This window comes from Neophocaena asiaeorientalis, unplaced genomic scaffold, assembly GCF_003031525.2.
Source record: "Neophocaena asiaeorientalis asiaeorientalis breed wild unplaced genomic scaffold, Neophocaena_asiaeorientalis_V1.1 scaffold155, whole genome shotgun sequence".
Classification (NCBI taxonomy): Eukaryota; Metazoa; Chordata; class Mammalia; order Artiodactyla; family Phocoenidae; genus Neophocaena; species Neophocaena asiaeorientalis.
Window position 1 is genome coordinate 5,097,430 of NW_020173040.1, and position 15,647 is coordinate 5,113,076.

At 40.3% G+C, this 15,647-nt stretch overlaps 1 protein-coding gene across 20 annotated transcripts in view; it reads right to left on the reverse strand.

Moving 5' to 3' along the window:
• Positions 1–15,647, reverse strand: part of MTHFS (methenyltetrahydrofolate synthetase) — a 269,324-nt gene that overhangs the window by 224,636 nt on the left and 29,041 nt on the right. Inside the window, exon 3 of one of the 20 annotated variants that reach the window (XM_024742780.1) lies at positions 3,795–3,844. The exons of the other annotated variants lie outside the window; for them this stretch is intronic. Within the exon in view, the coding sequence (XP_024598548.1) occupies positions 3,795–3,844 (50 nt within the window). The remainder of the gene's footprint in view (positions 1–3,794; positions 3,845–15,647) is intronic. 20 annotated transcript variants of the gene reach the window in all.

Here is a 15,647-nt window from a genome sequence, read left to right on the forward strand (position 1 = left end):
AAAAAGGGAGAGGCCCGAAAACCGCAAAAAAAAAAAAAAAAAAAAGAAAAAGAAACCAAGGGAAGAATGGCAGGAGCAGATGATGAGGAGGGAATAGGGCAGAAGGACCAGGCTGAGGAGTAGCAGAGGCATGTGGAGTTCGTCAGGTAGGGGCAAAAAGATTTAGGAGTTAAAGGCAAAGAGACCCCTACAACCCAAAAACAAGTAACCCAATTAAAAAAATGGATGAAAGACTTGAATAGACATTTATGCAAAGAAGACCAAAAAATGACCAAAAGGTATATGAAAAGATGCTCAACATCATTAAATCATCAGAGAAATGCAAGTTAACACCTACATGAGACATCACCTCACACCTATTAAGACAGCTGTATTTTTAAAAAACAGAAAACAATAAATGTTGGCGAGGATGTGGAGAAATTGGAATATTTGTGCATTGTTGCTGGGAATATAATCACATCTCTGAGTATTTACCCAAAAGAACTGAAGTCAGGGTATTGAAGAGATCCTTGTACTCCCATGTTCACTACAGCATTATTCACAATAGCCAAGAGTTGTTAATAACCTAAATGTCCATCAACAGGTAACTGGATAAACAAAATGTGGTACATACAATGCAATATTATTCAACCATGAAAAAAAGGAAAATCTGTCATACGCTACAACGTAGAAGTACCTTGAGGACATTAGGTGAAGCAAACTAAGCCAGTTGCAGAAGGACAAATACTGCATGATTCCACTTAGAAGGTATCGAAAAGAGCCAACTCATAGAAGCAGAAAGTAAAATGGTGGTTGCCAGGGGCTGGGGGAAGAAGTAAATGAAGAGTTAAATCTACTGTACAACATTAACAAGCCTGTACCATATATTTTAAAATCTGTTAAGAGGGTGGATCTCATGTTATGTGTTATTTACCATAATTTTTTTTTAAGGCAAAGGTAACAAAAGGACAGCCAGGAAAATTTCCATCAGAGTCAACACACGAGAAAAAGAAAGTAGAATTTCAGAGCATTCACCTGTGGGCAGCTGGCAGACGAGAATGAAGGAAGGAAACACAAAGCTAAGAAAACAATGTTCTCAAATCCCTCGCGTTAGAATTAATGCTGCCCCCTCTATTCCTGCTCCTCTCTGTACTCCGATTATAGCTCTCCCGGAAGTCTACCTTGTACTACAGCTGTTTGTATACGTCTCTGGCTGCCCTACCAGATTGAAAATTTCCTTGAGGACTATAATTTTTTCCAAGTCATCCTCCATGCTTGAATTTTAATAGAATTCTAGGCCAACCTGAAAGATGAGTATATATATATACATATTTTAATGATTTTGTTTTATGTGGACCATTTTAAAGTCTTTATTGAATTTGTTACAATACTGCTTCTGTTTTATGTTTTTTTTGGTTTTTTGGCCATGAGGCATGTGGGATCTTAGCTCCCCAACCAGGGAGTAAGGTAAGGACAAGACAATATCATTAGATTCAGCAACAAGGGAATCAGCAGGGCAAGGATACTTTAAGTGGGGAGATGGGTGGGGACAGATGCTGAGCTGCAGAATCTTCACTGACCAAAAAAAAATGAGGAAAGAGGATTCTACAAAGGCCTTTATTTATTCTTGAGACTGAAAGTCTGTGCTAGGCACTGAGGATTCAGTTCACCTTCACAAAACATTCTTTTTAACTCTGGTCAAGGAGGCAGCAGCTGGGCCACAGACACCTCTTAGGATGCTCTGAATTTAGACTCCCCATCCTGGGTTCTGCGGAAGAATATAATCAGCTCAGCCAGTGGACTATCTTTGCCCTAATACTAAAGAGAAGGCTGAAAACAGTCAGTGTGAGAGCCCAGCAGTTAAAGAGAGCTTTCTAACCCTACTTTCAACATGTCCTGTGCAGAGCCTTCTATTTCTTTCTCCTCTCTCTTCTTTCTAAGTCGGGCATCACGGCCATGTCTCCCGCAAAGTCCTCAGGAACTTCATGACTCAGGGACTCCTTCTCCAGGCACCTCTCTGCACTACTGCCAGAGTCCTCAGCTCCACTTGTGATTCTGAAGGTGCCATTTCTCCCAGAAGTCCAACTACTCACCCCACCTCCAGGCACTGCCGGTCCCAATCCATCCTAAAACGTGGCCTTTATCATGACTCCCCATGCCCCAGAACTTTTAGTCACTAACGATCTCTTAAAGATAACATCAAACTGGGTATGCGGAGCCCACTACACTCTCACCCCAGTCACCTCTCCAACAATACCTCCCGTTCAGTTATACTTGGGAGATCCTCGTTAAATGGATGGACTCATCCCACAAGCCCACCCCCCAACTTCCCGCTTTTGCTCTTGTGACGCTATTTTCCATGCCTGTAAGATCCTTCTAATCTTTTTATTAATTTGTCTAATCACAACAGTCCTAACAAACCTCAGTGAAACTTCCATCTAGTCCTCCCTGCCCATGCGGTTCAGTGTGACCAGCTCTTACCCTACACTGCGAGGTGCCCATGGTCCATTAAGTAGGACAAATCCTTTCCCCTACCTCTGGGAGCAGAGTTGTTGTGCTTCCCCAGAGAGATGCTGAGCTCAGTTCTATTTACTATGAAGGGAAGAATGAAAGTAAAAGACAGAATGAGATGTCTTGTGACCATATTTATCTTAGTTCCCTGACTATATTCAAGAAGTTACCAATCTCAGGGCTTCCCTGGTGGCACAGTGGTTAAGAATCCGCCTGCCAGTGCAGGGGACACGGGTTCAAGCCCTGGTCCGGGAAGATCCTACATGCCGTGGAGCAACTAAGCCCGTACGCCACAACTACTGAGCCCATGTGCTGCAACTACTGAAGCCCATGCACCTAGAGCTCATGCTCCGCAACAAGAGAAGCCACCGCAATGAGAAGACCGCGCACCACATAAAAGAGTAGCCCCCACTCACCGCAACTAGAGAAAGCCTGCGTGTAGCAATGAAGACCCAGTGCACCAAAAAATAAATAAAATAAGTAAATTTATTAAAAAATAATAAGTTACCAATCCCACTACTGGGCATATACCCTGAGAAAACCATAATTCAAAAAGATACGTGTACCACAATATTCACTGCAGCACTATTTACAATAGCCAGGACGTGGAAGCAACCTAAATGTCCATCGACAGATGAATGGATAAGGAAGATGTGGCACATATATACAATGGAATATTACTCAACCATAAAAAGAAATGAAACTGAGTTACTTGTAGTGAGGTAGATGGACCTGAAGTCTGTCATACAGAGTGAAGTAAGTCAGAAAGAGAAAAACAAATACCATACGCTAATGCATGTATATGGAATCTAAAAAAATGGTACTGATGAACCTAGTGGCAGGGCAAGAGTAAAGATGCAGACGTAGAGGACGGACTTGAGGACACAGGAAGGGAAGGGGAAGCTGGGACGAAGTGAGAGAATAGCGTTGACATATATACACTACCAAATGTAAAACAGATAGTTAGTGGGAAGCTGCTGCATAGCACAGGGAGATCAGCTTGATGCTCTGGGACGACCTAGAGGGGTGGGATAGGGAGGGCAGGAGGGAGGTGCAAGAGGGAGGGGATGTGGGGATATATGTATACATATAGCTGATTCACTTTGTTATACAGCAGAAGCTAACACACCACTGTAAAGCAATTATACTCCAATAAAGATGTTAAAAAAAAAAAAGAACAAACAGATTATATGAAGGCAGAGCAGGAGCAGTAATCTATAAAAATACTAATTGAGCTTAATGCAAAAATGCAAGAAGAGAGCACTTCAATTAAATATCCTTGCATGAAAAAAAAAAAAAGTTACCTGTTCAGACCATCCTACGCAGCATCTAACTCTCATCCAAAATCCAGCTTCTGGAAGAGGAGAAGAAAGCAGAGAAGCTAACACTTGTTAAGTCTACAATTTGTCAGACACTATTCTATGCCCCAGCGATAGAAGGATGAATTAAATCAGCTGCTCAGTACATCTACCTGGTGAGGCAGGAGGGCAAGGGTTACTACTCTCCCCTGAAACTTCACAGGTGAAGAAACATACACAGTGCTCAGAGAGGTCAAATTGCTCCTTAAAGGCATTCAGCTTATAAGAAATGAAGCTGAGGGCCGGCTGCCCAGGTGGATCACGATTTGACAGCACACAGTGCTCCTACTGCCAAAAGTACAAGTGGCCTTAGGCAAAGGCACAGAGGAAACATGACCAGGGCAAGCGCCTCAGAGACAGTGGAGCAGAGGGGTGGTGTGTGCAGACTTGGAGACAGGCTACCTGGGTCTGAATCCCAGCACTACCATTTATTAGCTATGAAACATCAGTCAAAATTGCCTTCACCTAAAATGGATAAGCATACTATGCTGTAAAGAGTCTCTAAGCTATTAATACCAAATGTCAACTTAGTCAATTGCTGCATGCATACTCCTTAGGCCATGTGGAGACACGGGCGCTTCCGTTAAACAGGCTGCTCAAACATGAAGAAGCTGAAACCCGAAAATAAAATACAGAATCAATCATTCTTAATAGCTCTTATGGTAGAACTCTCAAAAATCAATACCATATGCTTTGAATTCATTAATGCCTGCCTCGGAAAGAACAGATTGAAGCACGACCCCCTTGAATCACTTGATAAATGGAAAACTTATAAATGGAATATTTCCTGCCATATCAATAAACAAAGGATGTCACAGTCACCAATGATTGCAGCCCTCCAGCGTGAGCTGGTGAGCCAGGGCTGAAAAGAATACAAGCCATCTAGCAGCCATCAGACTGCAGCCACTCCCTGCGGTGAGCCCTGAGGAAACTCAGGATGTGAAAATAGAGGATACAGCCCCCAGATAGCTGAGGTGCACATCAAAGGAATGATTTCAGTAAGCCCAGACTCTTGCATCTTCCCATACACAAAAAAAGCGCTAATTTTCTTAACTTGAGATATCTGGTTTTCTTTGTTTAACAATAATCTTTTGACATTCCCGACTACCTGCCCTTTGTTGAAAAATTCCTATATATCCTGGCTCCTCCCTCGCCCCCTCGGAGCAGTTTCTAAGAGCTATCTGAGATGCTGCCTCCTGGGCTGCAGTCCTCATTTTGCCCCAAATACAACCTAACTCGCAACTCTCACATTGTGCATTTTGTTTTAAGTCAACACACTCTTCATAGTAAAACAGTAGAGAGCATACAAGCTAGTAAACAAAACCATTTATGTGCTCATAGTCATAAAATATACTCAAGTTCTGATTATATATAAAAACTGGGTTTTCAAAAAATGTCTTTCCCTGCAAATCCATAATGCTCTTAAAGAGTATTCAATGAAACCACCTAACGCAGACAGCTATTTTAAAAAATCTCATTGTAAATGCAGCTCCACTCTTTCTGCTATGTTTGGTCACAATGTATTCTGCCCACTTGGGACTCTCCATATAGAATCAAACACACTATAGTAAAAACCATCTATTAAAGACACGATTATCATATGATTGATATTTCTGTGTTGTTACTATAAGATCCTTTCTTTTAGCACAGGTCCTAACATTCATGTCAAAATACAGGGACTGTATTTGTCACAAGAGCACTGGGACAAGCACCCAACACCATGTGAGGCATCCGTTCCCCTAGGATCCCCAGGTATGACAGGTCACTCCACTAATCAGCTAATGAGGTATTCAGAACGTAAGACAATCTCTGTGTGTCTTATATTTAAAATCTAAGTGTTTCCAAGTTCAAGCTTGTAAACCCTGCAAACACTGACTACGTGTTTAAATGAAGGAAGTAGGAGATGATAGAAATTTAGATTCTTCTAGGTAAAGCTGAGAGCAAAGAAATAAGAAACATGAATAGTATTTGGTGACTTAGCTGCTGAGTATCTTACCAACAACATCCTCCTCCTCCTAACCCAGAGAGCCCTGAAAAACATCGAGGACAACAGGACAGAATTTGAGCTAAGATGGATTATAAAGACCGATCACCCTTTTACCTATAATAAATATTGGTAAACCCCTATAAGAATATCTCAGGAAGGATCCGAAAAAAAAAACAGTAACAGTGGTTGGCTCTGGAGAAAGGAATCAGGGAACAGGATGACTTACTTGGGTGGGAAGGACACTTTACACTTTCACTCTATCCTTTGGACAGTTTGTATTTTTTACCATGTGCCTATATAACCAAATTCTGCTAAAACCTTTTAAAACATGAGCCTTCTAGTGTTTCAAGGACAAGAGCCTTGAAGGCTATATAGCACAGCAATTGAGTGTGCCGGCTTCTAGAGAGACTGCCTGGGTTTGAATCCCCTGACTACCACTTACTAGCTAAGAAACATTAATCAAGTTACTTACTCTCTCTTAATTCTCAGTTTCTTCTCCTTAAGACGGAAATAATACTACTACCTACTTTGATAGCGTGACTAAATAAATAAATAAAGGCAGGTATGTAAAAGCTCTAGTAAATGTTCAATAAGTGTTAGCTGTTATTATACTTAGGGTATGAATAATACTTATTCTCTTTCTGTGAACTCTGAAAGTTAGCTCTTGTTGAATAATCAAAATAGTCCCAGCACTAATACTCCAACAGTTACAGTACGTAGCCCAAACCACCTGTAATGGTGGGTAGACTCTCTATTGCCAACTGTGTGCAGGCAGGCCAGAGATATCCACAAGTGAGTGCCCGAGCCCTGAGCAAAGCAGGGGGCCATGTGGACTTTCTGAAACACGAAGTCTCTGAAATAGATGTCATGGAAAGGATCCCGCCTGTTACAAATGGCCTTTCCCTTTACAGAGATCCTTTGAAAAGAAGCTGTTGGGACTTCCCTGGTGGCGCAGTGGTTAGGAATCTGCCTGCCAATGCAGGGGACACGGGTTCCAGCCCTGTTCCGGGAAGATCCCACATGCTGTGGAGCAACTAAGCCTGTGTGCCACAACTACTGAGCCTGCGCTCTAGAGTCCATCTGCCACAACTACTGAGCCCACATGCTGCAACTACTGAAGCCCACGCGCCTAGAGCCCATGCTCCGCAACAAGAGAAGCCACCACAATGAGAAGCCCACACTCCGCAACGAAGAGTAGCCCCCGCTCGCCGCAACCAGTGAAAGCCCTCACGCAGCAACAAAGACCCAATGCAGCCAAAAATAAATAAATTTATTTCTTTTAAAAAAGTTAGTTATGGGGCTTCCCTGGTGGCGCAGTGGTTGAGTCTGCCTGCCGATGCAGGGGACACGGGTTCGTGCCCCGGTCCGCAAGGATCCCACATGCCGTGGAGCGGCCAGGCCCGTGAGCCATGGCCGCTGAGCCTGCGCGTCCGGAGCCTGTGCTCCGCAACGGGAGAGGCCACAACAGTGACAGGCCCGCATACCGCAAAAAAAAAAAAAAAGTTAGCTATTTCCTTAAGTGCTTTTTATTCTATCATAAGGCTAGCAAGATATATAGGAAATAACTCTATTATGTCAATAGGAAATGATAATTTGATACACATTATTTTCTAAATCATCACCATCACCATAAACAACTACAACTGTCTCCTATATGAGAGAGCAAGTTAGACGCTAAAGACCAAAAAAGTGAAAGTGAAGGTCCCAATACTTTACTATAGGGGCTGGAAAACTATGACCTGTGGGCCAAATCTGGCCTGCTGCCTACTTTTGTAAATAAAGTTTCAACAAACACAGCCATGCTCTGCTTTCATACTAAAAAAGCAGAGCTGAATGGTTGCCACAGACATTGTTTGGCACATAAAGCCCCAAATATTTACTATCTGGTCCTTTACAGAAAAAGTTTGCAAAGCCCTTATTTGGAGCATCTACCATAGGTTAAAAAAGAAAAGAAGGGGCTTCCCTGGTGGCGCAGTGGTTGAGAGTCCGCCTGCCGATGCAGGGGACACGGGTTCGTGCCCCGGTCCGGGAGGATCCCACGTGCCGCGGAGCGGCTGGGAAAACTATATTTCAGCTTATCCTATCTCGCCGATATCGACCAAATAAATCTTACTGGAAAAAAAGAATTAAACTGTCTTTATTGCAGATATGCAAAAATGCTTTGCAGGAAATAGATCAACAGCAACAGTAGCTTTATCCAAATGGCATTTTCTAAATGTTTACTTTGGCTCTGAGTGTGGGATACTTTCACCGTTGTTCATAATCAGATGGACCTTCAAAAGTTCAACAAAACTCAGAAGAAATTATAGAACTTCCTACGATTTTTCACTAACCTCAGGCAACCTCTGGTTGTCTGATTTTTCTCATCTGTAAAATGGATAGATGGAAACCTTCAATTTCCCAGATCTCTTTAGATTCAAAGCTTAGTGATTCTGATAATTTTAAGGACAATTCCCTGTATATCTGTGTGACACAATCAATAAATAAATTAAGCCAGTCACAAAAAAGCAAATGCTAAATGATTCCACTTATATGAGGTATCTAAAATAGTCAAATTCACAGAAACAGAAAGTAGAACGGCAGGTGGGAGGGGGAAAGGGGGATTGTTTAATGGACACAGTTTCAGTTTTGCAAGATGAAAAGGTTCTGGAGATCTGTTTTACAACAATGTGAATATACTTAACACCACTGAACTTATACGCTTAAAGATGGTTAAGAGGAGAACAAAGGAAAGATCAGCGGCTTCAGAGAGCCAGGCTGAGTCTTCAGGAAAATCAGAACTCCACTGGCAGGTGGGGAAATCACGGAGAACAAGTAGGCAGTATCTTCAAGATTACAGACAGGGGAGAAAGCAAATAGATCTTTTCTGCCACTTAAAAAAACTCGACATAGAATATTCCTAGTTAAGCGGTTTCGTTCCTTATAAAATTTATTACAAAACTGCCCACTCTTCCTACACACTACTAACGATATGTCAGAAGGGACTCCTGAGAGGGCCCTTGTCAGCCAGATCTCTGGGCTGCAAACGAGACCCAGGACTCTGGACACCACAGTTCTACCCCTCCCTAGCCATAGAAAATTGGATTTCCTTCGAAGCTTTTAAAAATCTTTAGAAAGGGTAAAACAAATACGTTCCTTTGTAGTCAAGAAACTGTTCTGTATTTTGATAGTTGTAGTGGTTACACAAATCTATACATGTGACAAAACTGCATAGAAATATGCACACACATACATATAAATGAGTAGATGTTGAAACCTGAATAAGGTTGGTAGATGGTACAAAGTGAATGTCCCATTTTTGACCTTGTACTACACTTGTGTAAGAGATTATTATCAAGGGAAAATGGGTGAAGGCTACTTAGGACCTCTCTGTACTATTTTTTTCAACTTATTATTTCAAAACAATAAACCTTTAGGAAAGCATCACATACTGTGACTTCCACCTCAGAAAGTCTAAAACCATGATACAACCACTATGGAGAACAGTATGGAGGTTACTTAAAAAACTAAAAATAGAACTACCATATGATCCAGAGATCCCACTCCTGGGTATGTATCCGGAGAAAACCATAATCCGAAGAGATAAATGCACCCAATGTTCACTGCAGCACTATTTACACTAGCCAAGACATGGAAGCAACCTAAGTGTCCATTGACACATGAATGCATAAAGAAGATGTGGTACTTATATACAATGGAATATTACTCAGCCATGAAAAAGAATGAAATAATGCCATCTGCAGCAACATGGATAGACCTAGAGATTATCATACTAAGTGAAGTAAGTCAGAGAGAGAAAGACAAATATCATATGATTATCTCTCATATGTGATATCTAATTTTTTTAAATGATACAAATGAATTTATTTACAAAACAGAAACAGACTTACAGATATCAAAAACACACTTATGGTTACCACAGGGGAAACGCTGGAGGGGAAGGGATAAATCAGAAGCTTGGAATGAACACACACACTATTATATCTGACAGATAATCAACAAAGACCTACTGTATGGCACAGGAAACTCTACTCAATATTCTGCGATACCCTATATGAGAAAAGAATCTAAAAAAGAATGAATATATGTATACGTATAACTGAATCACTTTGCTGTACACCTGAAACTAACACAACATTGTAAATCAACTGTACTCCAATAAAATTTTAAAAAAAAAAGTCTAAAGCCAAACCAGCCCAAATCTACCCTCAATCTTACCTTCGTTTCATTGACCTTAAACTCTAAACATAATCACATTTTCACCAGGTGTCCTGATAGATTCACTTTCTAGCCTTCACAGGCTTGTCCCACGTTTTGAGTCTCTGTACTTTGTGGAAGTCCCACCCCATCTTTAAGACTCAGCCCATGGGTACTTCCTTCACCTTCACACCAATCCACACGGGCTCTCACTCCTCCAAAATCCAGTGAGCACTGATGTCAGAGGGGTAGGTACTTAGCATATGTACGCTGGAAGCTTCCACCTCTGTGATGAAGATTAAATGGCCCATATTTTTTATATAAGCAGATATTGATAGGGAAGAGTCAGCTGATTAAAGGAAGGCTATTTCTCTGAAACTGTTACTTTGCCTACTTCATAACTTTGTCTAAAGCTGCCCTTAAGTGTTACCCTGGTTTCTTTACCCTGAATTCTCATAAGACAGAATAAAAAAACCATTTTTCTATTACTTGCTGTATTTATTGGAAAAGATTATAGATTCTCGGATAATATTTCCTGACACAGGGGGTACTGAATGATTTATATCATTTCTCTTAAACATAACCAAATAGGCTGTGCAGAGAGTGGAAAGGGAGTTATTCCATTGGCCGTATACAAGTTCTGATGTTATATGTACAGTATGAAGAACAGGACATTCTATCAAAGGTCACTTTCACATCCAATAATTCTACACTCAGGTAACAAAAGCCAACTGTTTTCTGTTCATTTCACCCAATTATTATTATAATCTAGGAATCTAACAGCTTGTTCATAAAAATTTTTTAATATTTACCTACCCAAACAAATGGAAGAGCATCTGCTTCCCTTTCTCCCAAATACAGCTTCTATACTGGACTCTACACATTTTCTTCTCTGTGGTTTTGGTGACAATCTTTTACCAGTCTTTCAGAGAGAGGGTGTTTCAGAAACAGGAACACCTGAGTTTCAGCCTCACTCTGTGTGACTGTGTGACCTTGGACAGGTCATTTCCCATCTACTACACCTGTTCTTTCTTCTGCAAAATCAAAGGACAGACTTAGATGATCTCCAAAATCTCTTCCAGTTCAAATAATCCCCAGTATGCTAATTAAATGACTAAAGAATATATAAATGTGGGAGACTGGCGACAAAACCTCCACCTCAGACTAATAAATTTATAAAACACTGACATCTGCTGGAAATTGGTGAAACTACTCAGCCCATCCAAAACATAGCAGCCTTTAAAAACCTAGTCTTAGATAACTCACTTTGAAAACATGTTATCAAAGATGCAAGTTTCTTATGAAATTAAGTTTTCTAAAATTTCATTTTATAGAACTTAAAATTTTGAAGGAAATAACTTTAAAATTACTTCAGAAACTTCTGGAACCAGAAGTCTGGTTCAAATAGAACCATTTGGAAATTTGAGCCTATGTTCCTAAGCCTTCCTATATGACAAAAATAACCAACTTGAAAATATAATGGAGGAGGAGCTTCAAGATGGCGGAACAGTAAGACGTGGAGATCACCTTCCTCCCCACAAATACATCAGAAATATACCTACATGTGGAACAACCCCTGCAGAACACCTACTGAGTGCTGGCAGAAGAACTCAGACTTCCCAAAAAGTCTTTTTAAAAAGTTTCATCATGGGGCCCCTGAACCAAGATAGTGGAGTAAAAGGACGTGCTCTCACTCCCTCTTGCAAGAACACCAGAATCACAACTAGCTGCTGGACAATCATCAACAGGACGACACTGGAACTCACCAAATAAGACACCCCACATCCAAAGACAAAAGAGAAGCCACAGTGAGACGGTAGGAGGGGCACAATCACAGTAAAATCAAAGCCCATCACTGCTGGGTGGTGACTCACAGACTGGAGGACACTTATACCAGAGAAGTCCACCCACTGCAGTGAAGGTTCTCAGCCCCACGTCAGGCTTCCCAACCTGGGGGTCCAGCAACGGGAGGAGGAATACCTAGAAAAACAGACTTTGAAGTCTAGTGGGATTTGACTGCAGGACTTTGACAGGACTAGGGGAAACAGAGACTCCACTCTTCAAGGGCACACACAAAGTAGTCTGTGCACACTGGGACCCAGAGGAAGGAGCAGTGACCCCATAAGAGACTGAACCAGACCTACCTGCTAGTGTTGGAGGATCTCCTGCAGAGGCGGGGGGGTGCTGTGGCTCACCGTGAGGACAAGGACACTGGCAGCAGAAGTTCTGGGAAGTACTCCTTGGCGTGAGCCGTCCCAGAGTCCACCATTAGCCCCACCAAAGAGCCCGCGTAGGCTCCAGGGTTGGGTTGCCTCAGGCCAAACAACCAACAGGGATGGAAACCAGCCCCACCCATCAGCAGTCAAGCAGATTGAAGTTTTACTGAGCTCCGCCCACCGGAGCAACAGTCAGCTCTACCGACCACCAGTCCCTCCCATCAGGGAACTTGCACAAGCCTCTTAGATAGCCTCATCCACCAGAGGGCAGACAGCAGAAGCAAGAAGAACTACAATCCTGCAGCCTGTGGAACAAAAACCACATTCACAGAAAGATAGACAAAATAAAAAGGCAGAGGGCTATGTACCAGATGAAGGAACAAGATAAAACCCCAGAAAAACAGCTAAATGAAGTGGAGATAGGCAACCTTCCAGAAAAAGAATTCAGAAAATTCATAGTGAAGATGATCCAGGACCTCGGAAAAAGAATGGAGACAAAGATCGAGAAGATGCAAGAAATGTTTAACAAAGACCTAGAAGAATTAAAGAACAAACAAAGAGAGATGAACAATACAATAACTGAAATGAAAACTACACTAGAAGGAATCAATAGCAGAATAACTGAGGCAGGAGAACAGATAAGTGACCAGGAAGACAGAATGGTGGAATTCATTGCTGCAGAACAGAATAAAGAAAAAAGAATGAAAAGAAATGAAGACAGCCTAAGAGACCTCTGGTACAACATTAAACGCAACAACATTCACATTATAGGGGTCTCAGAGTTTCTTAAAAAACTAAAAATAGAATTACCATACGACCCAGCAATCCCACTCCTGGGCATATACCCAGAGAAAACTATAATTCAAAAAGACACATGCACCCCAATGTTCACTGCAGCACTATTTACAATAGCCAGGGCATGGAAGCAACCTAAATGCCCATTGACAGATGAATGGATAAAGAAAATGTGGTACATATACACAATGGAATATTACACAGCCACAAAAAGGAATGAAATTGGGTCATTTGTAAAGACGTGGATGGATCTAGAGACTGCCTTACAGAGTGAAGTAAGTCAGAAAGAGAAAAGCAAATATCGTATATTAACGCATATATGTGGAACCTAGAAAAATAGTACAGATGAACTGGTTTGCAGGGCAGAAATTGAGACACAGATGTAGAGAACAAACATATGGACACCAACGGGGGAAAGCGGCAGGGGGGGTGGTGGTGGTGGTGTGATGAATTGCGTGATTGGTATTGACACGTATACACTGATGTGTATACAACTGATGACTAATAAGAACCTGCTATATAAAAAAATAAATAAAATAAAATTCAAAATTTTAAAAAAATACGGCTTCCTTGGTGGTGCAGTGGTTGAGAGTCCACCTGCCAATGCAGGGGACACGGGTTCGTGCCCTGGTCTGGGAAGATCCCACATGCCGCAGAGCGGCTGGGTCCGTGAGCCATGGCCACTGAGCCTGCGCGTCCGGAGCCTGCGGGAGAGGCCACACCAGTGAGAGGCCCGCGCACCGCAAAAAAAAAAAAGAAAAAATTAAAAAATATATATAATGGAAAAAAATTCCATTCACAACACCAAATATTAATTGATTAGGAATACACTTATGAAGAAATGTGCAGAAACAACATGATTAAAAGCAAAAACATCTATAAAGGAGCAAAGAAAAAGTCTTGGTTAGGGAAGCATGCCATATTCCAGGAGAAGGCTAATGTAAAGAAATCCATTTTCTCCAAACTAATCTAAATATTTGACACAATTCCAACCAAGGTCTCTAGAGGATCTAAGGGGAGAAACTGACAAAGTAATTTTAAAGTTAATCTCAAAAATGAATGTTAAGAATAGTCAGCTAAGTTTTTTAAAAATAGGAATAATTAGGACTTATTCTACCAGGTATTAAAATACATTAAACAACCTTTATACAGCTATGTTAATCAAAACACCATAGCACTAGTGCCAGAATAAGCAAACAGATCACTGGAAAAGAACTAAAATGTCCAAAAACAGACCCAAACATATACAAGAATTTATACATGAAAATGGTGCCATTTCATACCAGCAAGAAAGGGGTATATTATTCACTAAATGGTGTTAGGACACCTGGTTATTTTTTAAATAAAAAGTTAGGTTCCTTCTCTATACGTTAACGCACATTCAAAAAGGATTAAGACTTTAATATTAAAAAACATGAAATAATAGGATAAAATGAAAATTTACAGATTCTCAAGAATAAAGATTCCCTAAAAAGAAGCCAAAGGTAAAGATAGTAAATTTAGATATTTAGATAGTAAATTTAGATAGTAAATATTAGATTTCACTAATAAAATTTTAAAATATCTGTATCCCCCCAAAATAAAAACATATACAAAATTTAAAAGAAAATAATAAAATGGATAAAAATATTTGCAGCATACATTACAGACTAATGTTTAAAATTAATATATAAATAATTGTTACCAACCAGAAAGAAAATGATGAATACAAAAAAAAAAAAAGATAAATTCTCCAAAAGAAATGGGGCCAAAAAAACACTTTATAAAAGACAAATTAGGAAGGATTAAAGAACATATAGAGAAAAGAGAACTTTTGTACACTGTTGGTGGGAATGTAAATTGATACAGCCACTAGGGAAAACAGTATGGAGGTTCCTCGAAAAACTAAAAATAGAGCTACCATACAATCCAGCTCCACTCCTGGGTATAGATCCAGAAAAAATGAAAATACTAATTTGAAAAGATACATGCACACCAATATTCATAGCAGCACATTTACAATAGCCAAGATATGGAAGCAACCCAAGTGCCCATCAACAGATGAATGGATAAAGAAGATGTGGGTTGTGTGTGTGTGTGTATGTGTGTGTGTGTGTGTGTGTGTATTTATATATATATAGTGGATGGACCTAGAGAACATTATGCTTAGTAAAATAAGTCAGAGAAAGACAAATATTATATGATGTCACTCATACATGGGATCCAAAAGATAATACAAATGAATGTATGTGCAAAACAGAAACAGATTCCAGATATAAAGAACAAACTTGTAGTTACCAAAGGGTAATGGAAAGGGGGGAGGGGCAAATTAGGGGTATTGGATTAAGACATACCAACTACTATGTATAAAATAGATAAGCAACAGAATATTTTATATAACACAGGGGATTATAGACATTATCTTGTAATAACTTTTCATAGAGTATAATTTGTAAAAATACTGATTCACAATGCTGTATACCTGAAACTAATATAATATTGTAAATCAACTATACTTCAATAAAAAAACATACAAAACCTTATTATATATTTTGGCATTTTCCATAATGAACACATATTAACCACTGTTAATTTTCTGAAGGAGGAAATTAAAATAAAATTGAG